This window comes from Myripristis murdjan, chromosome 2 (assembly GCF_902150065.1).
Source record: "Myripristis murdjan chromosome 2, fMyrMur1.1, whole genome shotgun sequence".
Classification (NCBI taxonomy): Eukaryota; Metazoa; Chordata; class Actinopteri; order Holocentriformes; family Holocentridae; genus Myripristis; species Myripristis murdjan.
The window spans coordinates 9,017,029-9,044,834 of NC_043981.1; the positions used below are offsets into that span (position 1 = coordinate 9,017,029).

General features: G+C 43.3%; 1 protein-coding gene across 3 annotated transcripts; it reads left to right on the top strand.

Moving 5' to 3' along the window:
• Window positions 1-130: 130 nt before the first annotated feature.
• LOC115371978 (TSC22 domain family protein 1) lies at window positions 131-27,582 on the top strand. 3 transcript variants are annotated; one of them, XM_030069656.1, is made up of 3 exons: window positions 131-3,047; window positions 23,965-24,016; window positions 25,596-27,582. In XM_030069656.1, exons 1-3 carry the CDS (start codon window positions 913-915, stop codon window positions 25,863-25,865), a joined length of 2,457 nt encoding a protein of 818 aa, XP_029925516.1. In that variant the 5' UTR covers window positions 131-912; the 3' UTR covers window positions 25,866-27,582. The 3 variants fall into 3 exon arrangements, with proteins under 3 accessions (XP_029925516.1, XP_029925524.1, XP_029925532.1); XM_030069664.1 differs by lacking the exon at window positions 131-3,047 and adding an exon at window positions 19,064-19,213; XM_030069672.1 differs by lacking the exon at window positions 131-3,047 and adding an exon at window positions 23,148-23,473.
• Window positions 27,583-27,806: the final 224 nt, after the last annotated feature.

A 27,806-nucleotide genomic window follows, 5' to 3' on the forward strand; every position in this document is an offset into this window, starting at 1 on the left:
ATCTGGTTCTAAGTACTCACTGTGAGGAAGGGTAAGTTTGCGAGGGGCCCCTGAACGCAGCACCAGCTCAGAGAAAATGGTAGAGCGGCGCATGCGCAGTGTCAGTGTTTGCATTCCCCCCTCCCTCGCCTGACTGACAGCCAGCCCGCTAGCTGCTGCCGACTAGCAGCTCCACTGTCACCGGCAATGATACAGCAAACACTGAGTCGACAAAAGACACCGTGATGGACACTTTTTATCACTACAAAGACGGATATTATTTAGGCACCACTGTGTTTTGACTGCAGACCGAGTTCATTTTTTTGCTAAGCTGACGTTTGGACAGACTGATCCGGGAAAAAGACGACGTCTGGGAACAGGAATGGATGCGATGGATGATTTCCTGTGACACACCGGCCAGCTAGGAGGCTTTCACATTAACTTTGAGTCTCACCTGACTATGTAGATGATTCAGGGTTAGACATATGTGTGTACTCAGTTGTGACCTTTTAAAATTTGCAAAATAATATGAGTTAGTGCGTGAGTACACCAAGTGCTGGAACAGCCAATCGCTTGAAGCGACCTAATATAGCTTTAAGCTAACGGATAGCTAACGTTAGCTAAATATCGCTTACTGCTATTCTTTTATTTTAACTGTTATTTGCTTCAGTGAAGGCAGTCGCCTTTATCTTACGGAAGTAAATGTATACATGTTATATAGGTGGGACGTCACTGAAAAGCTAGCCTTTCTTTCTAACTGTAGCCTGTGACGCGTAGCTTGGTCTTAAAGGACATAAATCATCTGACTTCTCACTTATGGCTGGTTAGTGTCGTGGTACTGCAACTGACCCAGCTAGCTAGCGTTTCTGTTAGCTAGTAGGTAGCTCAACAGCCGACAGCCACTTACTGGCCTGTGACTGCTCGCCTATAAAAATGCATCACCAGGACTTTTCTGGAGACCCACCTGGGTCCGGAAGCAGGAAAACGTCGCACGCGACTGTTTTCCATCACAGGAGGGGCAGCAGCGGTGCGTCTGCATCCTCACTGACAGGTGTCAGCAGCGGTGAGGACAACCCAACCCAGGCTGGATCCTCTTCTCCTGGACTCCACCACCAGCCACAGTCCCAGGTGGTCGGGGCTCAAGTGAAGAAGAAGAGCGGCTTCCAAATAACAAGCGTCACCTCTGCTCAGATCAGTGTGAGCGGCAACAACAGCTTGGCAGATGACACTGAGAGCTATGATGACATGGATGAGTCGCACACGGAAGACCTCTCCTCCTCTGAAATGCTGGACGTGTCTGTGTCCAGGGCCACGGACACGGGCGTCCCAGAGAGGAGCTCATCTGAAGAGACACTGAACAGCCTCCATGGGGTCGACACACCTGGCCTGGTGTCGCCCAATGAGCCACTGCACCTTCACTCCATCCCTCAGGGCTCTCAGCAGCAGCCTACAATGGTCAATGGGACTGTGCATTATCCTCAGCACCATCATCATGGTCACCATCCTGATAAGATGGGGGGAGGAGAAGTGTCAATGACGCCTGCAGGGGCAACTCTCCCTGTGGCTCCCCTAGCCAGCTCCAGCCCAGGTCCGGTTTCCAAAGCTGGTGCTGGGCCTGGCCAGTCTCGGAGGCCACCCGTATTGGATAACACAAGACTGGCAGGTGTAGCAGCCCAGCCGTTAGCCACTGTGGTTGGTGGTACGGCCAGTGACACACATGTACCAGGCACTATGAACATTACCGGTGTGTCTGCTGTAAGTGCAATGCCCGCCACTGGGATCGCAGGTTTTGATAGCACCAGTGTGAGCGGGCAAGGAGTGTCCTCTGGAGTTGGAGCAGGCCCGTCTGCAGCCCCCAGTGCTCAGTCGCAGCCCACCCAAACTCAGGCGGCTGGTGGCTCTCGTTTCAGGGTGGTCAAATTGGACACTAACTCTGAGCCGTTCCGCAAAGGAAGGTGGACTTGTACAGAGTACTATGAAAAGGAGATTCCTTCCACAACTGTGTCTGAGACATGTAAGGGCACTGAGGCAGCTGCAGAGACTGAGCCAGGGAGCGGAGGCACTGTGGTGGCCAGTCCAAGCTTACCTGCTGTGCAACCACCTCACACACTGCAGCCCTATCAGCAGCCAAGCCAGGACTTCACCAGTCCTCAACCCATGCAGAGCCCACCACAGGGACTGGTCCAAAACGCTCCTCTGACTCATGTGCTGTCGCAGGAGGTTGGTGGGGGTCACATGCCTCAGAAGCCTATGGCCCCTGTCGCTCTCCCCACAGCAACACCACAGGCAATGGCACAGCTCAGTGTGAGTCAGCCTCCCTCTGTCATGCCCCAGCAGTTGTCCTATGCTGTGGAGCCACACCAGGCCCAGCCTCAGGTAGGTTACCCCACACCCCAGGTCCCTGTGGGGGGCATGGCCCCGAGCAGTGTCCGGCAACCGGACTTTATCCAGCCCACTGCTCCGTTCCAGACGCAGGTCCAGCCCCCACTGCCTCATGTTACACCAGGAGTCTCTATGACGATGGGCCCTGGGGGAGCGACTCAGCCACCAGTCACCATCGCTCAACAACTGCCCCTTCAAGGTCAATCCGCACCCCCTGCTCAGGCAATATTTGCTCCAGGCCAGGCACAGGCCCTTCCTACTCAGCCCCAACAACCACAGCCACAGCTGCTCCCCCAAGTCCAAGCCCAGCTCCCCTCATCCACCCCTGCCCCGGTCGCACCCACCCAGGGGACCTCTTACATGCCTCTGACTGCGCTGCAAGCTGACCTTCAGCCCTTGCTGACCCCAGGTGCAGCCCTCACACAGACCTCTGGAGCCATCCAGGCTCCTGGCATTATGAGCTCTTTCCGAAGCACCCAGTTGGAGGACGCCCAGAGGCTCCTGTCCAAACACCAGGGTCTGCTTGGGCTGCCTAGGCTGGGGGCAGTCGCAGGCGGAGATGGGGCTGCTGAGGCTGGTGGCGCTGCAGGATCCCTGGCCCACATGGGGATGGGAGTCGAGGCCAGTGCCTTGATGGCTGCTGCTGCGGGCCTCAGGACCCAGCCTGCTGAGGGAGAGGAGGACAGGTGAGGATGATACAGCAGATAAAAAATGGCTCAGATGTTGATACAAGATGCAAAAGTGCTGTGTGTTGCATCATTGAAAATATGCAAGTCATGATTAACAAACTCAGAGTATCTAGCAAAAAAAGAAAAAAATCTGTTTGATCACAGCCACTTAGTTGTAATGTCATTCAGCAACTGGTTGTTGTTATTTTTCAGACTGCACAGCAGGTGTTTAAATCTTTAGACTTAGCATATCAAAGGTCAAGTCCAAGGTCACAGAAATCAGTTAACCCTTCATTCTCCAAGGTCACATTGTAGACAGTTGGTGAAAAACAATTCACTGCACAGTGATAATGAGCAAGTGTCAGTGTCTGAAATAGAGGTGTTAGAACTGCTGAGTCACTGACTGAGCAGGGCGAGGGGTTGTAAGACCATAATGCACTGCTCTGCCTGACCCCCCAACCATCACACATCTATGTCCATTAGCTCGTTTATTCTGTCACACGCTCTCTCTCCTCTTTCTGTGTCTCTCTTTCCCTCTGTCCCCAGGATGTAGTCTTTTATTAGCCACTGAGTCTGTTCAGCTGCACCCTCCTCAGGGATCTGCGCATTGCTTTATTCACGTATGTTTCACTAAATGCTGTGTCACTGTTGCAGTCGCAGAAGGTGTCGCTTAAACCTGATGAACTCCTCACTGGCGTTTAAAGAGAAATGGAGTGCTGTCATGGGAGCAGTCTACTGTTTGGTGTTGTGGTTAAGCAGGAGATGCATGTTGTTGGTAGCGCAGTAACACCTGCATTTTAGAGCAGCAGTTTTTCCAGGAACGAGACAGAGCGCAACAGGCCTCAAATAAGCAGCAGAGACAAGACCACCCTCTTGGGTTTTGTGGCATTTGTTCAACAGTTCATAGCGCATGTGTGCTGTCTGCAAAGTTTTCTACAATATGGAGCGCTGCACCTATAGGAAATAAGAACAAAAAAAAACAGGAGAAAAAGAAAGATTGCCTATTCGTTTCATGGTTACAAAAAGAGATAGCAAAACAATTAATTATTGTTTTCAACTGGAACAAACAGTTGCACATTTTAATCAAATTATCAGCATGGCATTGGTTTGCTAAAACTACCTTTTGTATAAAGTTGAACAAAAAAGTACTGAGTGCATTTGTGTGCCTGCTCGAGGAAAAGAGAGACAAAGGGTCTAATAAGTGCAGACAGAACACAACTGTACTCTGTGTGGAGGCTTTTGTCAGCATTTTGTGGCACATCCCTTTGCACTGTGACACCCAGTTGACGTACCCCGTCATGGCTCTGCACACATGTGTTTTGCTTGGCCTCTGCTTGGCTTCCTCTGTGAGTGTGTTTGTTTCCGTATGCCCAGCCTCTCGCCAGCCTCCTTCTCCGTGAATCGCCTGCTGTCCTGCAGCAGTGGCAGACAGCCTCAGTGTGCGTCCGCTTTGTTTATAGTCACAGTCATGTCACGCCGCGATCTGTCTCCTCTCTCTCTCTCTCTCTCTCTGGCTCTCTATCTCTCTCTGTTCATCTCTCTCTCTTCGTGACTCTTCTTTTGTTTCGCTCTTAAAAGGATAAGCCATACACAGGCCTTCGTGCAGCATGTCAGCTGTCCAAAGTGTGTCTCCCCAGTCTTTGCTTTCAGACGCTTTTCTTCCCTCAAAAATCCCCGAGTTCTTGCATATTTTGTACACACAATGTTCTCTCTTCTTTCCAGTCCTTTGCTATGTGCAAATCTGCAGGTTTTTCTTTCCAAAGAACAAGACCACAGGGAATTTTGCATATCTGCCAATATTTCTCAGTATCTCTCTCTCTGACTTTGTGTTTGTGCCCTTTTATAGTCTCCTGACAGGCAAGCATACTGACCAAGCCAAAACAAGACGTGTGTTCTGGCAAAAAGTGGCATATCTTCATGGATTATGCATAGAAATTGCCTTGTGTGGCTTTATGGGTGGAACATTGCAATGATCCTGTCAGTTTTAGGGCTCAGACCCCAAACATGCAACAGGACGCCTACTGGCACAGGCACACTTAAGTTGAAAACAGTTTCATATGATGTAGCTGCCGGTTTGAAATGGATCCCAAGCAGCCTGTAAATTAGCTGAGCATAACTTGATACAGTGGCAGGGAAGTTGTGCACATGTTGTGTGTGAGAGAGTGCAAAATAGTGCTGTAAGCAAACTGGGATGTGATTGTGTCATGCAAAATTTCTGCATTGTTCTCAACTTGTTACCATCTATTCCTGTGTGGATGCCAGAGCAGTTGATGCTGTCGATAGTGGTTCAAGGATAGTGATATTAATCAGTGCTGTCATCAGGTCCCCCTGCCTCCCTGAGAGGAATTTCAGTCTGCAGGTCTGTGCCGGTGTAATTTGACTTTTGGGTGACAGCCAACATCAGTTCACACTGGAAGGAAAACGCTTGTAACATTCACACGCATGCTTTTGGTGTAGTTTACTTCTCTCGCTGGTGCCACATCCACATACATGTGTTATGATGGCATCAGCAACAGCTGTCTCTCTGCATACTAGCTGCAGGGAATGAGTATATATCATTATATACTAGTGTTGCACTGCTGAGAACAGTCCCCAGTGAATATGCAAATGTTAGTTATAAAACACCTTTATCCGCTGCCTCTTCTCTAAAATGAAAAAGCAAGAATTGTTCCTCTGCAAGTTGCTTTGATGCAGAAATCGAGGGGGTGTCAGACAGCAACGCAAGTGAGAGACAGAAATTGTTTGTTTATGTGAGAGGGCGAACACTTTTCTCCTAGTACAAAATTATGTGGACAATGAATCAAAAGCCAAATGATACCTAGCTGGATGATCAGTTCAAGGCATTTTCATGGGGGTTGGGTCATCAGACACAGGACCTATTGGTGCTGTACAGTGCTGTGAATCATTTGTGACTAAAAAACAAAACAGCGTATGGAATATAGACCCAGAAGCAAAACCAGAAGCTCACTGCATGTTCTAGCAGTGAGCTTTTGCTCTGTAATATTCAAATTAACCTCATCGGGGTCACACCTTCTTGGAGGAGTTATACTACAGCTTGATAATCGTCTTTGCTAGAATGAAAAAGGCTTCACCACATGCGTGTTATCCCTGTATGATGAAAGGATGTGGATGTGAATAGGTTTGAAAATCAATAGCCATAGGTTTCTTTGTTTTGTTTTTCATTTGCACATTTATTAAAAATGCCAATCAGAAGAAACCAGATTTTGAAGGTATTTGGAGTCCCTTGTATACTTTCAGGAACAGGGACATTTATAAAGACCTGTTAAATTGCTCACAGTGGATTGAAACGAGGATCAAGAAGACTCAGCTGACAAAAACATGGAATTAATGCATAATCTGTCAGAGGAGAACCAAGTAGAATCAACCATCAAATTATGTGCTTATTCCACTTTTTTTTTTTTTTTTTTGTTGAGTCTAAAGGGTTCTGATGTACACTGACACACATATTGTACCTTTAAGCCAGCCTTTTTTAAACTTTTAAAGACAAGTCTTAAGATTTAGAAATAAAAACAGCTTTACATTAAGAGAATATTTTCTACAGGAACTTTTGAAGGTCTAGTACCATTTTAACCTCGGTAAAAGTGCCTTCTGCAGTTGAGGTAACCACATGATTGAGGTAAACACATAATTGGACAATCATGAGATTTTCCAGGCTGGGACACAATGCAATTGTAGCAACCACAAAGCTGCATCTGTAACACAAAAGAAGCCTCCCAGATCTTTGAAATCTAGCATAAACATGTTTTATCTGGGTCTCATGGTTTGAGTTAGTTTGATATGGTTTGAGTTTTTATAGTTGTAATAAAATTCCAAAATTTGATTATTCATTAATTCCATTTTGATCATGTTTTTCGCTTTAGGGCTCACATGCCTCTTGTGTTTAAGCAAGAATGCGTGAGTAAATGAAAGTCTTGCTTCCTACACTGTAGTCACGATGGTTGGAGATTTGACTCCATTTTTTTTTCTCTGTATTCCATTTAGTTTTGTGTCAGTCTTGATGACTAAATTGTATCAAAGAGACAGAGACATTTAAACACTGCTTCTAATCTGTCAACCATTGTGTCTTTTTTCCCTCTAGGGATAACGAATCCTAAAACAGTTAGTAATTCAGATAATTCTGAAGAAGCCGTATTTCATTGGGATCATTGGGAGGCTGTATTTTAGGCCTGCTATATTGATAGTGAATGGCAGATTATACATTTTTTGATGCAGTGACAGGTACTGGAATGATTTTATGGGGTTGTGGAAACATTTTCTTTTTATGAATTGTCATCACTAAAGAGATAAAGCTCATTTGGATTAAATATCAGTCCCCAGTTATACCAGTTATAATCAGTGGTGGTCCATTTTTTCCTCATGTTTCTCAAATCACAGACTTTTTTCTGTGGTTTCTAGCTCTAACAGAGAGTTAATCATGTTTCTATGTCTTGACTTCTAAATCAGTTTGGTTTCCCTTTTGACTTGTCATTTCAAGGTGCTTTATGTGCCTCGCAGTTTTGTCTCTCTTTTTGCAGGTTCCATGTTTGGCATCACCCCCATCTTTGTCTTCCTCAAGCTCTGTGGCTATTTCTGACAGCTGGTGTCTGACTGGCAGATTTCAGCTGAGCCGCTGAGATCAGATATTTGCTTTTCAAAGATTTTCCTGATTGAAAAATCCTTGTGACTGTGTGGCTCCTGCCAGTAGATGATCATATCTTGCTTCAGTTTTTTTTATCTGGTTTTCTGGTCTGTGTTGATCTGTTTGTTTTGGTGATGGCGAGCCACCTGTCAAACTGCTGTTATACTGGCTTTGACTCGTGATTTATGTTTTGTTGACAGTGGCGCACCTGTTCTCAACCTGCTTGTCATCCAAAACCGAGCTGGCACAAGGATATGGGAGTCCACTGCTGCCTAGCCCAAATATGGATCAATACTTGGAGCTACTACCAAGAGAATAGTTGGGACTTGGCCCTGTTATTAGGAAAAGACTAGCTTCTGTAGGAGTCATGCTGCATTCCTTAAAGAGTTGTCTGTTCCCTTCGTGCCCTTTATTGCTTATTTTCAGATAAAAGCTGCATGGACAGTAGAAAGCATTTCATTTTATAATCATTTGTTCCCAAGCTGTCTCATGGAGAGGTTCTCCAGGGTCCCAAACAAAAAGAAAAAATAGATAAGTGTTTTACTTCCTTGAGGTTAAGTAGTCTACCTCCATTTGTACTATAAACATTTAAAATTGACCACCAAATCATATCTAGCAACCTGATCTTTGTGAACCACAGCTTTTGTGAACACACCCTATGATAATGCATCACAGTATTTGTTGACTTATCTCCTCATGTTATGGTTTTTCCATGAATCAGATCCAGAATGTTTTTTAGGAATACATATGTGGTTTGGTGGATGAATCTGACTCTGCAGCCATATCTGCTGGTGTGTTTTCTCTCACAGCAGCAGGACTCTCAGCATTTCAGCCCTCAGGGGTTGGCGAAGGTCATAAACAGTCATGTTTATATAGGGATCCATTACCTCTAATATACTGTCTATGAGCGGATAGCTTGCAATTGGTACATTATGTGTTTAATATATAAACACGCATGAAAGTGTTTGCTAAGAGGCTGCCTTTGCACGGCATCTGTTTTTGCTATAATTAAAACTGATGTAGTCAAAACTGCAAATAGACGTAAGCACAAAGACCTTTCTCATACTGCGTATTGCTGTGGGTTGATGTTTTACTTGGGTGGAGGCCAGCTTTTTGCGATGTTGAATTTTCTGGAACTTCCTGTTTCTTGGGAGGCATCTTGAGTAACAGATTAGGCCGGAGGGTAGTTAATTAATTTGTCATCTCATGTCAAGAGAGATGACATGACGCATGAATGAGGAGAGCCAATAACGCCGTCCTGTCTTGTTGTACTGCTAGTTCTCCACCAGGTGGCAGCCTTGGCTCACAGACCACCCACTTTGTCAACACACTGGTCTTTACATAACCTTACATGCTGTGAAAGTTACTGACCTAAAACAAGCCTTCAGGCTAAGTGGAAGCTGCTGTCTTGCACCTTTAGCTTCTGTGCATGTGATGGATGAATCATCTACAAATAAGTGTTTTCAGATCGAGACTCTTTAAAATAACACTGACCCGTTGTGTTTGCCTTTTGATATCAAAATGTTGTGTCTGATTATATGTGTCGTTTTGAATATTGTGTTGTATATGTGTAAACAATTGAAATACCATTGTGATTGATTTAGTTAATTCCTTCATATACATTTCTAAAATATGTATCTGTATGTATTGGGAGAATGATAGCATGACACAGTAACAGACGTTTTTCCCATCATGGTCTGTGTTGTTTCTTTGGCCCTGACAAGATGATTAAGTATATCCTCTGGGAGTATTTGTAATACAGTGGGTGTGCTTATTTTTATCTTTAGGCTGATTCACTCTTCCCACTGTCCGCCAAGAGCTGTAGCATGTATATGTTGGGTTTTATTTGACAGAATGATTAATATCAGCCTTTGCATAATAAATGGGCAATTCTAGATGTCCTTGCTTTATTTGGACCATTTATTTGTGTTTCTATGGTTTTCTATTACAAGAATTAGTGCTGTTTGACGTCAAGGTTACTACAAGGTTTGGTTTATTTTTTTTTTCTTACATGCACTCTTTTTTCAGGCCATTTGGTATCATGGCTTGTTTGAAAAGGAGAGATGGGACACTGCCTTGAATTCAAGAAAATATCCTGATAAATTCAAGCCACAAGCCTTACTGATGGCTCATCAATTCTGCCACATGTATACATGTATTAAAATGCTTACTGGCCTCAGTCCAAATCTCATATTCTTTTTTGTTAGTTAATTTTAACTCTATAAACAAATTAAATAGCTCTTGAAAGTGTAATCATGTCATTTTTGAATTCTAGTTAAGATGGCAATGGACGGACATTGTTTGCTGGCTTTACTAAAGCCTCTCAAAGCACATCCCCAATATGAAGATTTGAGGAGCTGATGCATCAGGGTCCCAACAATATTGGTTTTAGGATGGGCGGGGGCTGGGGGGAATAGGACAGAGCTGAGGAGATGGGTGTCACGTTTGTTCGCCTTGTGTCCTCAGAGTCACACGTTCTTGAGGAGAGTCACGGGCGGGAGACGATGTGTGTGTGTGTGAGTGGGGGAGAGTGGAGTGGGAGTGTGTTAAGAGCTGTACCCTTCAGGATGTAGAGTGATGTGTGCGTGTGTGTGTATGTACATTTCTGAGCACATGGGTGTGCATCTGCCTGTCATTTCCCTTTGAGGTGTGTCATATTGTGGGTGTTTAGAGCAGCAGGTAAAGATTTTAAAGGCGTAGTTGTGCCTGCTCCTTTGGGTTTTACAGTGAGTTGAAAAATGCAGTGAGGAGGATGAGAAGAAGCAAGAGTTCTGGTTTCAGCTGGTTGTGCTGTCCTCCCTTTCTCTCATTTCTCTCTTCCATCATTTTTCTCTGCAGCATGTATGCAGTATTCTGTGCAGTATCTATGCAGTATTCTTGGGCTGTTTTACATACACAGCAAGTGCAATCTTGTTAAAATTCATCACTGTATGAGTCACAGCTCTCATCATTTTGTTTAATTAATTTGATTAATGAGTACGAAAAGTAAGAAAAGTCTCATTGTCTTCCCTATGAAGCTGTCACTTTAGAAATCTTAATTGTCTTAATCTTAATACAGTAGCATAATTGTTTTTTGCTACCAATGTTTTGCACTTAATGACTCAGGGTGAATCACTTGTATCAGTGCACAAGTGGGGAAAAATAAGCTGTTGTAATAATGTGATTTCAGTGGAAAATGTTTTGATACTTCACTTACTTCTTTTTAAAATTGTTCTCATGATACTACATGAGACAGAGGACCCTTTTGTTCATCCTGGCTTGTTATTTCAGTTTTAACAAGGTCAATAGAGACACTGGAGCAGATTTTATAAATAAACATAAGGATGAACCCTTAACTGTAGTTAGAGAATGATGTGAGCCACAGGTTGCAGGGACTCATGTAAACCACCAGCCATGTTTCTGCAGGTTGGCATATATCTGTCAACAAACTTTAAATGGAACTTTCAGAGTAGACTGCACAGATTACTGTGGGTCGTGTAGTTTCTCTGATCATTGGGAGAGTAGACAGTCTAATGAGATAGGTGTTAAAAGAAAGACGGACCACAGTGACCATTAAAATCTATTAAAATCTGTTTTTCTATCGAAATTCTCAAACATGCAGTCCAAGCACAAAATAAAAAAAAGCATGTGCTCATGGAGTTGTTTGGAGGATAAGATGTAAGAAGTCCAGGAATACCTCCTCTAGCTTCTTAAGTCTATTTTGAACAAATGTTATTCCTACTCATTGGCAGTAATGTGACTACAGCTGGGAACTTTTGAAAAATAGTCTGAAGGACTACTTTTGTCTGCATTTCCACCACAGTCTAAAGGCTGGCAAAGATTAGACAAATTAGTCTGCTGACATATGAAAAAGTGAGGGCTGTTTCACACATCATTTTTACTGTCATTAACCCCCGCTTGCTGACACGTTACATCAGCCTCTGACACTTTTACCGTGTTCCTCTCCCGCGAGCAGCTCTCCTTTGTCCTGCCTATTTGAGAAAAGCAGCCTCCTCCGGCCATTGCCGCTGCAATGTGGCCGCTTTTAGGAAATGGTTTTCTTGCCAGGTCCTGCTCATTGCCTGGGACAGCGGCGGTGAATACGTGTGACTGTTGCACGCTCAGTAATAAGCGGTGCTGACGGGTAGAGGGGGAGTTTTGGTGAACAAAGCACAAATGAGATGTTTAGGATCTTTTGTGTGTGTGTGTGTGCGCGAGCGAGACAGAGGTACGTTGAATGCTCAATAAGGCCTACACTTCACTGTTGGTCCATCTGTCCTATGACTCCATGTAACTCCATGTCAAAGCGCAAAGAGCCAAATAAACTGCTGTGCAGCTGCAGAAAAATGCTGATTGAAATAAAATACTGCAAATACTCGAAACGGGATTCATCCTGTTATCCACCAAAACATATATTCTCTGAAATTGTGAGGATTCCCAGTAAAGACCCAGTAGACCTCTCAGTAAAAAGTATACTTCACTGAAAAAAAAAAAAAAAAAAAAAAAAAAAAAGGAATTCTCAGAAAAGCCAATTACAACCATTTCATGTGGGAGCCCTGACCCTTACTACTGTTTCAACACATTCAAAGCTCCCTTATGGAGTCGGCACCATATGGAGCGCCTTGGGCCATGTTTTTTAACCTGACACAAGGAATAGACCTGCTTTTCAAGGTCGTTGTCAGTGATCTCTGTCTAAACCAGCCAGCTAGGACTGCTTGTCAAATTTCCACACAAAAACACCATGTGAAGATCCTTGTGACTCAGAATCATAACGTCTGACGTCTGTTATGTGACGTCTGTTATGTTGTTGGTGTTGAAGTTACATAATATGATTATAGTCCTAAAACCATTAGTTAATTGACAGAAAATACTGTAATTTTAACAATGAATAATTTTAGTCATTTATCAAGTAAAAATGCCAAATATTTGCTGCAGCTTCACAAAGAACACTAAGCTGCTAAGATTCACTTGTTTTTCCCCATTCATGTCTTTATAAAATGAATTCTTAGAGTTTTTTTTGCTGCTGTTTGGGCTTGTACAATATGCAAATGTAATATCATGATATTGTCTGTAGGTTAAATTACACAATATTAAATATTTTGTCAGGGCAGGTGGTTGATTCATCCAACCCAACAGCATCCTAACATTTCAAAATGGATTTAATGTATTCTAAATTATGCTTCAAGGAATCTAAAGAGAATATTGTAGAGAATATTACATATGACCACAATATCCTGTATTATGCTGACTAAAGCACGCTGCTGGTAAGAGTAACGAAGCAGACACAGAAAGATACAGATATAGAAACTTCTCATAGCGAGTAGTAGAAAAAATAATTAGGCTAGTACATTAGTCAACAGTGAAAATATTCATTAGTTGCAGCCGTAGGTAATTTTCTAATATTCATTTTCATCAATTTGTTAGAGGTTTGGGATCCAAATTTGGAGCGCATACAGTTTGACACCCAGAGCTGGAAATGTTTTATACATGCACACGTCAGCATGCATGTACACAGACGCGTGCACTTGTGCATAACAGCACTTGGAGTCACAAATCCACAGCCAGCCCCTGTGCCAGTTTGGTGAAGGGAGGGCATGTAGACAGTTTGCTGGAGGTGGGGGTCGTCATTGATTTTGACAAGCCTTAGCCAGATTTTGTGTAATCCTTTAATCTGTGGTATTTGTGCCAAGTCAAAACCCCAGTGCACTGTCTCCCCAATCCCTCCCTCCCTGTGTGTGTGCGTGCATGCAAGAGTGTTTTATATGTTTATGGGCACATGCATACACGATTACATGCTCTTTGGACTCTATTTGTATTTACATCAGCTTTTGGCTGTTAATACAAACACACGTACCACACAATACGTAGAAGCTGCAAACGCCCATGTTATTTCTCTTTGATGCGAACCCTTATTAAACATACTGAACACTATGTTATGCTATGTTATTGTGGGCATTGTGTTGAAAATTCACACCTCGTTCATCAGTGGAACAAGGCCTTTTTGAACCATCACTGGAGTCAATCGTAAAAGATGTTTGCTCTCTCTCTCTCTCTCTCTCTCTGTCTCTCTCTCATGGCCCATATGGCACTGAGGCTGGTTATGTAAGGCATTGCGTGCATGGCGGAGACCGATTCACTCATGCTCCAGAGAGCTGCTGCCCTGGAGCCCTGCAGTGCCGCGAGAGCTGTTTGAGTTTTTGGCCGTTCCATCTCTTTCTCTGTTTTTTTTTTTTTTTGTTTGTTTTTTTTTTGGTCTGTGTGTTTGTGTAAAGATAAAGGGGCTTATCCCCAGTTGCAAACAAATGAGACACCTGTCTTGGATGGTCTTGATACACTCTGCGGTCTTCTGATAGGGATGTAAAACCTGTCTTCCTCTCAGTGACTTCTTTGCAACCACATTACCAACATATGTTCCTAAAAATATAGCCATAATAACATTGAAACAGAAAAGGGATTGCGTGTGCAACACTAGATTCAATGATGTAATTGTCATTTTAAATGAGTTGCTTCCTAAAAAAATCGTTCCAGTTCTGTTTTTTTGAGTGCATCTCTTTGTTGGGGGGAAAAAAATGTTGAACTCTGCTCTCCACCTTGCAAATGCCAGCGTTGCAGACCTCTGAAACCGGATTCTGCTAGTTTGTGCAGCCCCCCCACACACACTCTAAATACTAAATAACACACACAAACAAACACACACATACACACACAAACACACACTGGCACACTCCTTACCAGGATGCACAAACTCACACACACACACACACACACACACACACACACACACACACAGAAGCTCATGTCTCCAACTGCTTCAGGGCAAGTGATGCAGAAGGAACCGGGCCAATCACAGTGCAGTATGGATGCTGATGTCACAGGGAGATAAAGAGATGGATGCAAGGAGGGAGATGAGCAGGGAAACATTATTTGAGGCTCTGACCAAGAGTGCGACCTACTTCACTGTGTTTTCACCCATTTCTGTGCAAGCTACCAAGGCCATCTGTATGGTTTCTCAATCACAGCTCGGCCTCTTTCTAACTGCAGCCAGGCCAGCTTGTTTTACTGTTTTTTCTTTTTTTTTGTGTGTGTGTGTGTTCCCTTGGCAGTGGTCCCATCTTTGCATTATTTGAATGCATGCTTTCACCCTCCACAGTTATATAACTATTCCGTTTCATTCCATTCCATTTATCGCTGTTCCCTGACGACATTCAGTCATGTTGATAGGTTCTGAACACACTGAACACAGCCTCCACATTTTCATTTGGTTTTCAAACAGATAATTGGTTGAACGGCATCTAACACTGGTGTAACTGTGCGTGAAGACTTGCAAAGGGGTACATAAAGACTGGAAACCATTCATAACGTTTTATGCAGAAAATAGATTTTGTTACAGAGCTATTTTTTTGCTTTTTTATCCCAATTACATCCCTGACTGCCTGGTAATATACCTGATTATCAAATTCATAACTTATGGCTTTCATAATTAATTTTTTGAAGCTGAGAGGAATACTGTGCAGGACCACCCACTGCAGCCCGAGTGACGGCTCCCTAATTGAGCGGCTACGCCCTCCCTCAAACCACACAATGAAGTGAGGCGGAAGCGTTACTTACACTCAGCTGGACACTTTTGTGAAGAGAACATGTTTGGAGGGGGGGTAAAGAGAGAAGAGATGGAGAGGGGGAGGAGGGAGGATGGAGTCGGAGACCATAACTCAAAAGGAACTTGGCTGGAAGGCACTGAGGCTCGCTATTAGCACAGTATTGATCTTTCAGTTTCCTAGAGGACCCAGCCACTTAAGCTTTTAGATAGCTTCTTTCCCTGTTCTTCCATATTCTTTCTTTTAAGGCATTTATTCTCTCCTCTTTTTGGTTGACGTGAGTTTTTACATAATTAATAATTGGTCCAGGCTCTGTCAAAAGTGATTTAGAAGAATGAAAATATGCTGTACTTTCATAAGATGTGGAATACTGTCCCAGTGTTTCTAGTTTGCAGGGCTCTCTTTCAAAACTTTTTCGGAAAATCCTCACTACAGGATAATTTTTCAATTTCTGTGTGATACTGGATGAAAAGTACAATTTTGACCGTTTCCCTTGGTTTTCAAATCTACCAGAATTTAATAAAATTTACATTGTTATATAACAATAGGTGTCACTTGCCTTAAATTATGGATTTCTTGCTTTGTGCTGAAGCTGTTTATTTTTAAACTCGGTTGGCACCCCAGGCGCCGTATCCATCTGTTCATGTTTCTCTGCATCCACATTGTCAGCACCGGCTGCATGAGTGCCACACAGTGACCACACATCACCCTTACGTAAGTGCCCAGCAAACATGTAGGGTGTGGCATTGGTGGTCGAGAAGACCGTTTTCTTTTGTCTTCAGAGACGCTCGAACTCATGAAGTCAGAGGCAGTTTTCTAGGAAATAGCCTTGGAACAATTAAAATGAAACCACTGACACTCTGTCTGACATGGTGCTCTGAGAGTCATTTGGCTGATCTTGATAGTGTGGAAAGAATGAATTTTCCTGCCGTGGATGATTAGTTCACTCTGTGTATGTCATGTTGAATGGTGTATTGTTGAAAGGCTTTTGGGAGAGTTAGAACAAGCTGCAGCAGTTAATTATTTCATCCATGATTTCCTGAGCATTAAATCGAATTAACTGAATAGTACATGCATGGTAGCTATGTGTAACATCAGTTGAAGATAAACTGGCTATTTAATGACCCAAGTTTTGAATGTAGCATCACAGTGACGTCAGACACCATTTCACATTGGTTGTTAATTTCAGGTTGTACCACTTTGACCTCCATGTTATTTCACCTTCCTCATCGCTTTGTTTTCTCAATTTTGGGTGCACTCCTGTTTGAACATATGATTGTAGTGTATATGTGCTCTGGTAACTGAATGGTTAGATAATATCTGGGTCAGCCCTTTGTACAGGCCATGTAGCCTATGATACACACACACACAACCAGCAGCTTTGGACACAAATGGATTTATAATGAATGAAAGCATCCCACTTTGGACCATCTGTGATGTCATGGCTCTGCTCACTATTGGCTAAGCAGAGGTGATGGCAGCAGCAGCGATTGGCTGAGAGTAAACCTGTCTCCACCACAGTGAATGCTTCCCTTAGATTAGTTTGGGACTTGTTTTTCTAAGACAGGGGATACCTTAGCTGAACCCTAACCCTTGTGTGTCTGGTACCAGTTTACCTGGCCTAACCTCCCCTGCCAGGGATGGCCTCTGCTTCAAAGATTTCATCCAGTTTGCTTTCACCTTCACTGATTCTGCATCAAATTTTAACGAGCATCATGCCACTAGTGTTTATTCACCTTCTTTTGAAGCAAGAGGTGGTGTAGCCTGTCTCAGATCATCTTCACCATCAAGTGATTGGAGTTGAAGTATGATAATAAGGGTTTGGCTGAGGATGCCAAAAACTGCTGACTCTCCCAGGCTCCTGTTTTCTTTGCCTTGAAGGAGTACATTATGGGTGTGCCACAAATTCAATGTGCTGTATATTTAGAGAGGAGCCTCTGGGTGCTGCTCAGTTGAATGCCTCTGAACAGGATATAACAGACTTGAGACTAGGAATGAGACTAATTTAAAAGGAAAGCTCATTTTACTGAAATACTGCTTTGCTGCATATGATCTACCTGGTAAAGACAGTTCAATAAAATATTAGACGCTTTTCTCACATGCAGGATCAGGCGTGGCAGCACACTAGTGCCCTCTGTTTTTCATGTCGACATAGTGATAGCACTTTTACAAACTGTGCGCCATGTCTCTATGAAATATATAGGCTTTTTTTTTCAACACTTGCCAGTTGTACATTTCACTTTCCTTCCAGCATCAATTGTTTCTGTTTTTGTTCTTCCTGTCTGCCCCTCTTTGGGGTCTTGAACAAGTGACTGATGTAGTGGAGGGAAGAAAGGACTTGACCTTCGCCTAATGAGGTCGGTCATTTCTCTGCATTCGAGTCACATCAGTTTAGACTGTATGCTTTGAGTTGAATCTGAACTACAGACTGACTCCATGCGCCCCTCGCCGCCATTTTATGGTCCCACACAACTGCGCGCCATCTTCGCCTAGCATCCGCCAGGTTGCCTCTCCCCTTTGTTCTCTATAGTTCCTGCACTCTGTAATTGATGCTGCGCTTTTCACTGCCGAGGTACAGTGAAAACGTTTGAATATGTTGAGCTCCGCGCGGCTCTTTGTCTGAACTGTCGGCTGGCCAGCCGTCTTGTTTTGGCCGTCGTGGTTCAGACTGTGTGCAGCTTCATGTAAGCCTGTATAGAAGCTGTGTGTTGGAGCATGGAGGTACACGTGAGCTGTCCTTGCTGTGTGCACCCGCTTATGAAGAGCGACAGGATAGCTACAGGCACTGCTGGTGAAACATACACATTGAAACAAGTGGAGGAGGGGCAGGATCTATCCAGCATGGCAGACACGAGGAGGTGGATAATTTTTACGTACACAACATTCCCACAGGTCATGGAATTCTGGAAAGTCATGGAATTTTGACAGGAAAGTCAGGGAATTCATTAAATTCTTTGGACAAATCATGGAATATAATACCATTTTGTCAGCCTCAATTTAAAATAATTGCCTCAGTTTAATTAATTCAATAAGATGCTGAATGCATTGTAGATTTTTTGTTCAAACAGAGTAACAAAGTTTTAGTAAGTGAATCTCATTTTTGTTTCCAATTTTGGTCAAGGAGAAAAAAACATGTTATGTTCATTTAAGTGAAAATTGAACATGCAATCATGTCATGCAAAGTTGTGGAAAAGTCAAGGAATTTTACATTTTGGCATAAAGTGGGAATGCTGTGTACAGATTTTGACAAAGATGCAGCTTTAAGCCAACCCATTGCACCTGTGGTCCATCAACACTCCATAGGAAAGGATGAAAGTCTCCTGGAAGAAGGAGATGTTTAAGACCAGAGGGAGTGGCTTGAAGGCGTCCGGGCACGCGCTAACGGGGTGTGTGGTCAAAAACAACTCACCCCATTGGACGGATTACCCTCATCTCCGCTGACAGTTTACATAACAACAGAGGGGGGAGGGCGTCACGCGACTTGTTATGCAGTGACATCACCGGCTGCCCTCCTATCTCTCCTCACCACGCAGCCAATCTATATGTGATTCAGGCACAGGAGCGGCTTAGCGGGGGAGGCGTTTGCAAGGATGTACACACCAAGGCGCGTTCTCGTTGTACGCACACACACTCCCACTCCCGTCCCCATCCAACACAGCTCCATCCAGGTCCCCATTGTTGGCCGAGCTCCCCTATGTGAAGCTCCCACCGCTTAGGGGAGCCGGGGGCATAGGGCCAAAGGGCGCAGGTCAGACGGCAGGGAGGAGGACGGAGGAGGTGCAGGGGTGGTAGTGTTTGTTTTGGGTGTTGGGGCGGTGGGGTGAGGGGGGCCTCGGCTTGGTTGGAGTGTATGTTTTTAGCTGGAGTGCGTCAATGAGAGAGCAGGGGCCTGCCGGGGCAGCGGGAGCGCAGGGCAGGGAGAAGATGGCCCTAAAGCTGCTCTTCTGGGAGCTGGAGAAGCATCTGAAGAGGTAACAATGACTGTAGTGTTGTCACACTGTCAGGGGGGTTAAAGTCCACCGCAGCAGTTAGGGGGTGAAAACGAGAGCGGCTGCTAGCTAGTAAAGTGGGCTTTGTTTTGTTGTTGCATCCCTGTCTGCTTCCTGTCAATGCTGGTGATTCTGTTCACTTGGAATGAACGTTAAATGTTTATCAAAGTATCGAAACCCCAAGAATGACTGGCAGCTGTGAAAACATTTCTGTTTAAACTAACACGTGCAGTTTTCAAATCTAAACGTGGTACTGATATAATTCTGCAGTATATGAAATTGCTGCTCATCTCCACCTGCAGCAAAGCATCAAGGTACATCACCTTGGCATGTTCAGACTGAGCTGCTCCCGCTCAGCTGCCCTGGAGGGGAATATGTGTGTTTGAGGACATAATGTTCTTGTGTGCATGTCGTTGGGCTTTACTGTGCGCCAGTGTGAAAGTGTGTTTGGCTGATGTTCATCTACAATAGTGTGCTCCCCGTTTGGACCGAGACCAAGAGCAGTTAAATTTTTCCCTCCAGTATCAAGTGCCATAGATAAGCATCATACTTTAGCTCCTAAAACGGTCAAATCAGCCCCACTTTGCTTCCCTGCCCTGAACAATGAGGCCACCAAGACTTCACCTTTCCAAGACAAATAAACCAGCATGTATACAGCCTGCCCTGCATTGATTACATAAAGTCAACAAACTACAACAACCCATATTTCCCACAATTTTGTCACAAAGGTACTCTACCTTTATATCTGTCAACTGAGTGCAAGCAAAGGCCCATTTTTACATTCCCACAGTATTTAATCCAGCATGTATTTTACATAAGCATACATGCCACTGTGAGACTATTCCTTTAGATGGGAGAAACTGATATTTCACCACAATGGCTGTGATCAAGTTCTCTGAAATCACCTCAGAACATCCCTACCCCTCAAAGCCAAAGTCCATAAATCACAAAGAAATGAAAAGGTTGAGGGCTGTCCTTTAGAAAATATCCCAAACAAGATTTCAATGTCCATCCTCAAGTTGACACACAGTCCTCATGATGAACCTGGTTTTGGTTCCTTGAATGTTCCAGCCAAAGACTGATATAACTCCACTAAGGAGCTTAGAGCAGGGCAGGTGTCTGAGACCGCTCGACGGGAGGTCATAGACCATAACCTTACCACTTAAACCTTAAGTTAATGGGCTCCTGCACTTGCCTGCTTGTCCACTTGAAGTCAGTCAAAGATGTGAATGAGTAACACGTACGGGTCAGTTACCTAACGCTGATAGAAAGTAAATCGGTACTTGTCAGCAAATTAAATCACACCTTAAATGTAGTGAAGACATTTTTGACATCTTTGCCAATACACGATAATGTCACTGTCTTTGACCGAGTTTTATAAAAGTGACAGACATTCACACCTCTACATATACACCTCCACACCATTTCAACCCACAGAGGTGTTGCCCTTAATCAGTAATTGTTGTGAAATGTGCATGCTCAACTTAGTGTTTATAACATCACTCCTGGCTGATTTGCATGACCTTATCAGCTACTTGACAGCAATTAACAGTTTATATGAAAGCCTAAATATATGCATTTTAATTGTACTGTATGCAGCAGTACAAGTCAAAATGCATATTAAAAGTGGTTTAAGTTATTTAGGGAAAAAAAAGTATTTTAGGTCTTACTTAGGGTTAGGGTTAACCCAACTGCCCTTTCACCAACACAATGCTACTGTTCTATTATATTGGTCAACCAAAGTCGGATTACATCATAGTCAGATAACTGAATGTTTGGTTGTTTTAAAAGACATAAGGGACCAAACATTGTCCCCATTTCACTTATATGAAAACTGAAAGAAAATTGAGATCTGGATTTTCGCGTTTTTATTGTTTGGATATGGTCAATATCATTTGTGAGCAGACTCAATTTAGTTGACAAATTGTTTGCTCAGGAGGTTAAAATTATAAAGCTTCTAAAAATATCAGAAAAGTTATTTATTCATAAGAATGTTTCCACTTTAATTGAATTATTCATCATAAAGCATTGTCCCTAATTGAGAGGAGCAGAGTCCTTGTTGCCTTATGTGTCCTACAGAGAACAGAGTGTTCCCATCTCAGTCAGTCAAACCGATGAACTCTGCACTAAGAGGACAAAGGAGCTTAGCCTCTGCACAGCACAGGGTTTCTCAACTGCCCCCCTTTTCTCTTGTGGACAAACTCATTTCCAAACACATTTTCACTTCTGATTTATATTTTTCTAACCATCACTTCATCATCTCAGTCATTTCACAATTGACAATTAAGTGTTTCATTGCCCTGGAGATATTTTGGCTACATTTGCCTCACAGTAAAAGCCACACTGGCAGTTGAGAACATATTCTCAAATAACATGAGCATTTTTTATATAGTAAATAACATAATTTGTGTAGAAATCATGCAAAAGGCTACTATCAGTTACAACCGTACAGTTATAACCAATAGGTGGAAGCATTGAGCCAGATGCAGTTGAGCAGTCTCTTAAATTTCTCCTATTTTCTTTTTCTGTTAAGTCAGTAAGTAAGAGAGGTCAACTTCAGATGCTCCAAACTGTCTTAACCGTCCAAATCTGCCTGTACCCAGGTGTGCTGCATGATGTTCATAAACTGGAGGTGTGTGTCTGAGTATTTATTATTAACATAAGACAACACCCCCTAAATACTATAAGGGCAGCTGTTGTGCTATTTGCCAAATACTCTGCCTAAGAATTGGAAATGTCACCAAACAAGGCTGAAGGAAGAAAAAGAGCTGATTGTGATTGTTTAGTTTGAGTGCTGAGCCAAGTCACATTTTCCCTCTCGGGACAATAAAGGCATGAACTGAACTGAGCTTAACTGAAGTACTTTTACATGAAGTTTAAAAAAAAATATATATATGTGATTTTCCATAATGTAAGTACTGGTGTTGAAGAAATTCAAAAAGCCAACAACTGCAAAAAATCTGAACCTGTTAATATAATTTGGACAGAGTCATACAGACATCCAGTTACTGAAATAAAATGAAAATGGAGAAAAAAAAAAATCATTGCCCATGCAGAGCCCACATTTGCTGTTTGTTACTTAAACAGACTCTCAAATATCCACAATCAAATATTCTTATTTCAGTAATCTAACCCTTATGATCACTCTAAACCATAAAATAATCTAAAATGCATTTTTTATGCTCCAATTTTAAAATGTATGTTTCCATGTGTTGGACAACTGATTTGTGGAATGTAACAGAGAGAAAGCTTTTTCCTATCTTGGGAAGAGTGCTCTCGACCATTCTTACCTTAGAGAAAAGCAAGCATGAGAATAAAAAAAGTGAATCCCATAAATAAGTTGCTATTAAAATAAAAATGAGAACAAATGGTGGATATGGACAAAAATAAGACATTTGTTCGTATATCGCTCCTTGCATCTGGCCCGTTTCACATGACAGCAGCTTGTGATTGCACACCATTCTTCCCCCACACAGACTGCGGACCTTTAGTGCATATAACTACATTAACTAAACCTTTAATATCGACAGAAAGAAAATAAGAGTATTTCCCCCGGCCAGATCACAGATTACGTCGAATTTGAGATACGCATTTTTTTTTTTTTGGATCTGCATGATTCTGGTCTGTTGACGAGGCAGCGAGCCCAAAGCAAATCTCTTACTATAAAGTCTTCACAGAGGAGGTTTTCTCCCTCCTGTGAAGTTTGCCATCATTTCGTGATGTCGGATGGGGTTTTATAGAGCAGGTAGGAGCGATGCTGCTGATAATATTTAATGAGCTGCTTCTCCGGCCAAAAGGAGACGCGCTTGAGCTGGTTTCGTGCATATATTATGCAAATGAGGCAGTTCTCAGCCAATCGGGTGCGCCATAGCGCTGTTTTCCTGCATGCATTATCCAGAGAGAGACGCGGTCTGCGGATCTCCAGGCTGCCGCTTCAGTCTTTGTGCTCCGCTGCGGCGATAGCAGGCTGTCCCGGCTGGGAGCTTTGCATCGCCCGGAGATCAGATCCAGAGCCCGGCCTGGACGATGCCCTATTTTTCTACTTTTATACCACTGGATCTTTTTTACACCTGAAGAATTGCCTTCTTTTGGGGACGGGGGGGTTGATGGACGGAATAGCATGAATTCCCAATGTTACACAGTGGCGATGGACCTTGGCGTTTGTCAACTGAGGAATTTTTCAATATCGTTCCTGTCCTCTGTGCTTGGAAAAGAGAGTGCATCAGTCAAAGTTGACAATAGGTAAAGTCATTATGAGCGTTATTTTTTTCCTGCAAAATATACGGGAGTCGTATTGTGTAAAAGCAGACGTCCTCTGAATGAGAAATGCTGGCTCATTCATTCACCGCCACCGAAGCTTCATACCTCAATCTCTGTGGTTTATGTTGTGACTTACACTAATCATGATATAATGTTGATCAGAGGCTGTTGTTTTTATCGAGAAATGCACAGTGATACCTGCAGCCCTTTTTATGCCCTTTTTATTTCATCTGGCATCCTCATTGAATGAAGCCTGCATCCGCCATTGCCAGTGACATCTGCCAATAATAATAATAAAAAAACAGCGTGAAATGCTCCATGTGGAGATTAAACAAATCGTCACGACGCTATTACATATACATTTACATCAAATACACATTCAAGTCGGCCATGTTAGGATTAGAGTACAGGCTGCCTCATTTACTGAGCAGGTTTGCAGGAATGCACATTTATTATTTCTTTTTGTCTTCCAGCTCTTCGGGTGCAAGTGTCGTGGCCATTGACAACAAGATTGAACAAGCAATGGTAAGTTTATGTATTTTAATTGTCATAAAAGTGCAGGCATCACTCTCACTGTGTTAGTAAATAGGCCCATTTGATGCTCTGCAGTCCTGCATGTATGTGCTGCCTCCAATGTTATGTAACATTGATGTAGAGCCAGGATAATTAAAAAAGGAAATAAATAAAATTGCATCTTATTGTGCTTTGATTTTGTGTTTTTCTAGCCTCCACTGATATGACTCCAAAGACAACTGCACATTATATCTGCCCGTATTGTCATTGTTATGACAATAGGGAGTCCCAAACTAGTGACAATAGACAATAGCTTGTACCTACGGCTTGGCGATACAGACAAAATTAAATTTTATGATGTTCTTGCATGAATACTTCTATCTATAGTGTGTTTATCTTATAGGGATGAGAATTGGTGCTTTCACAAAATATTTACTTGCTGATATTTTTAGTCAACAATCATTTGTACTGTGCATATGATGACCAAGCAGATAGAGGAAAATAATAACAACTATAGCAATCAAATTTGTTGAGAAAACTGCATCTCTTTGCTGTAATGGAGCCTTTAAAACCAGGAAAGGGCAACACTTATGCCCTCTTGATATAATAATGTTATAATGCCCAGCCCTTCATGAACCTGTGTGCATCAGCAGGGCAGAGTGTTAATGACTGAAAAGCATCCTGATGCTTTTGATACATGATTGTTATCTGGTGGCCATACAGTCCTCAGAAGACTTAAATCTTATTTCGGCTGTGATTTCAGTGGAATGAAAATGAGAGACCATTTATTAAGAGAAAGGTTATGTGTGTCCTTTGTACTGGAATGCAAGTTTTACACAAGACCAGCAACTGAGCGGAGCATCCTGCTCTGCTCTCTCCCTTGTTGGACTGATGACCTCCAGCTTGTTGGCAACTTGATGTGGGCCAGGCTGAGGTTCACACGCTATGCTCTCTCTCGCTTCTCTCTCCCTCTCTCTGTCGTGTTGCTAGGCAAGTGACAGCCCCCCTTCCACTCAGTATAAATAACTCGGCCGATGATTGGCTCCTCCCACCAATGCAGGAACATTTTGTTCCCGGGCTGGGGGAGGGGCGGGTCTACAGAGGAGGGGATGCACAGATTATTACACGCAAATCCCTTCAGCAGGCTGGCACAGCCGCTCACTTAGGCATCACCGTGGGAATGCGCTCCAAAACGGCCTCTTTTCAACATTGCACAGAAGCAGACAGGCAAATATATATCTTTTGGAGCATTTTGGAGAGATTTAAGCAATGTGTGTGCATTCCTTTCCTTGCCTCCATTGTGACAGTAGAAGCTGGCGTGCACTGTGCCAGACTTCATTTGAAGTTATTTACATTGCAAATTTAACCCTTGCAGCAAGCTGTGTCACACACTTTCTTTTCACATTCATAATTCTGAATTAGGGTTGAGTTTCACACGTATCATAGAAATCATCTCCCCCACAGTGAATTGTAGATCTTGGTACAGTTAAAGTTGCAGCCACCCATCATGATGGTGCTGTGCATGAAGAAATTTGATTAATTATTCAACTCTCTCTCCCTCTCCTCCATCCCTCCCTGTGTCCATCCTCAGGACCTGGTGAAGAGTCACCTTATGTACGCCGTGCGCGAGGAGGTGGAGGTGCTGAAGGAGCAGATCAAAGAGCTCATCGAGCGCAACTCCCAGCTGGAGCAGGAGAACAACCTGCTGAAGACCCTGGCCAGCCCCGAGCAGATGGCTCAGTTCCAGGCTCAAGTCCAGACCGGCGGCTCCCCGACTGGCACCACCCAGCCCCCGGCCGTGGGCTCGGCTGGGACGGCGCTGGCCCCACCCTCCACACAAAACTCCGGCACCTCCGCATAGCTCAAACAAGGAGCAACGCTACGCTGGGAAAACCCCTGAGGCGCTGACATGCCAACGGGGAAAAGAGACAGGGAAGATGGGAGGAAGAAGAAGAGGAGGAGGAGGAAGGAGTCTTAGCATACTGTGAACTGACTCTAGCATCAAGACCAACTATGCCACTGTCTCGAGGAGCGCACGCTACAAACAACCCGAGGAAAACAAAAAAAGACTTGGTTTTTGCACATTTTATTTAACTGAAAGACTTCGGAGTCGCACCGATGTGTGTCTGCTTTCTCGCCAACTTTTAACCTGCTTCAGACAATCGTTGTCATCGTTGTTGTGGTGGTGGTGGCTGTCGTGTTGGTGGTGATGATGAGGCAAGGGCACAGGTGACCTGAACTGACATTCCTAGAGCCTTCGTCGTCAAGGGTGACGGGGAGGGCGGGGTTAATGTGTTGCCCAACCAGTCGGGGAGCACAGAGCTCGCGCTGCATGCCTCTGTTTGGTCTCATCGAATCCCTCCCCTTCAGTGACTCTTGGAAAAGTGTGCGGTCATAGCACCCAACCCTATCTGTGTCCCTGCGTTTTCAGTTTTTATCCTGTCTTCTAATTTTGTTTTTTGTAACCTTTTGCTTTTTTCTTCGCTCTGAGGCTCAAACTTAGAACAAGCACTTTTGTCAGCGACACCTGTCAGAAAGATGTATCTAGTTGACAGCAGAGGGACAACAGAGAACGAGAAAACAACAACAAAAAAAAAGAAAGACACAACCCATCTGGAATGGGAGGCAGAGAAACAATTAGCTCAACTCACTTTTTTAGGTTTCTATTCTCGCAGTCGTCAATTAGGAATCTCATATTTTAGAGGCGGGTAGTGCGGGGTTGTGTGAAATTATGAAAGACACATTAGCTGCGCCTCATTGTTCACTTTGAGAACTCAGTGTTCCTCTTGATGCTCACGTCGATGTCCCCACCCTAACACACTCTCCCTCCCTCTTTCTCCCCACAAGTACTGATGGAGCATTAAACATTTATGCAGGGAATCAATGTTTTTTTAGGGAGGGCCGGGAAAGGTGTAGGATTGCAATTCGTTTTGTTTGTTATATTTTGTTCTCTGTTGATGTAATTAATGTCCTAGTGGTCTGTAAAATAAATAAAAGAAAGGCGAATAAATAGGACATGACTGTTTTTAGGTTGTGAACTTTGTACAGATTTAAATTTCCAGTTAAAACTCTGCCAAGTGCCTGGTTTCCAACCATAGATACATATGCCTCTTTTTTTATTCTTTTATGTATATATATCTATGGTTTTGCCAGGTTTTGAACTACCTGTGATGTCAGTACTCAGGGTGGGAACAGAAGAGGATTGTTACCTCGCCACTAAGATGCTGTCTCTCCCGCGGTGACACACAGCCTCGTACTGTACGTGGAGTTTCCTCTGCCATCGCTTACTCACTCGCTCAAATGATCTGAACTGTTATACCGTTTGAGGACTTGTGTAGTTGTTCTTAATGACAATGGTGATTTTTTTTTCTTTGTTTGTTCGTTTGTTTGTTTTTGTACAACCAAGTATTTGAGTTGCTAATTGGGCAGCCAGAGCTGAACACAATTATGAGTCACTTGGTAAAAGGAAAATGCCTAGTAGAATTATTTCAGTGTTTTGTGCATGTTCCTCATTCACAAATGTGACGTTACAATTGCACTAAACAGTTGCACCTCAAATAAAAATGAAAAACAAAAAAATCAGCTGGACTCTCTGGTTTCATCTTTGAATATGTTACTCTTTCTCTTACTTCGCTCTTTATAAACATGTTATGAATTAGGTCATCAACCTAACCTGGATTGTGTTCCTGTTAGATTCATCAGTGATATACTGGTAAAAAAATAGACGGGGAAAGCATGAATCCCAGTCTTTGATGATTAAACAGCCACCAGTAAAACAACTCCTGGTTATATTTTCATATTT

What these genes read in the sequence shown, in the direction of transcription:
- LOC115371978 (XM_030069656.1), top strand. Translation starts at nt 913, where the DNA reads ATGCATCACCAGGACTTTTCTGGAGACCCACCTGGGTCCGGAAGCAGG. An exon ending in GCTGAGGGAGAGGAGGACAG is followed by an intron (nt 3,048 to 23,964) that starts GTGAGGATGATA and finishes TTTGTCTTCCAG; the next exon opens with CTCTTCGGGTGCAAGTGTCG. An exon ending in ACAAGATTGAACAAGCAATG is followed by an intron (nt 24,017 to 25,595) that starts GTAAGTTTATGT and finishes GTCCATCCTCAG; the next exon opens with GACCTGGTGAAGAGTCACCT.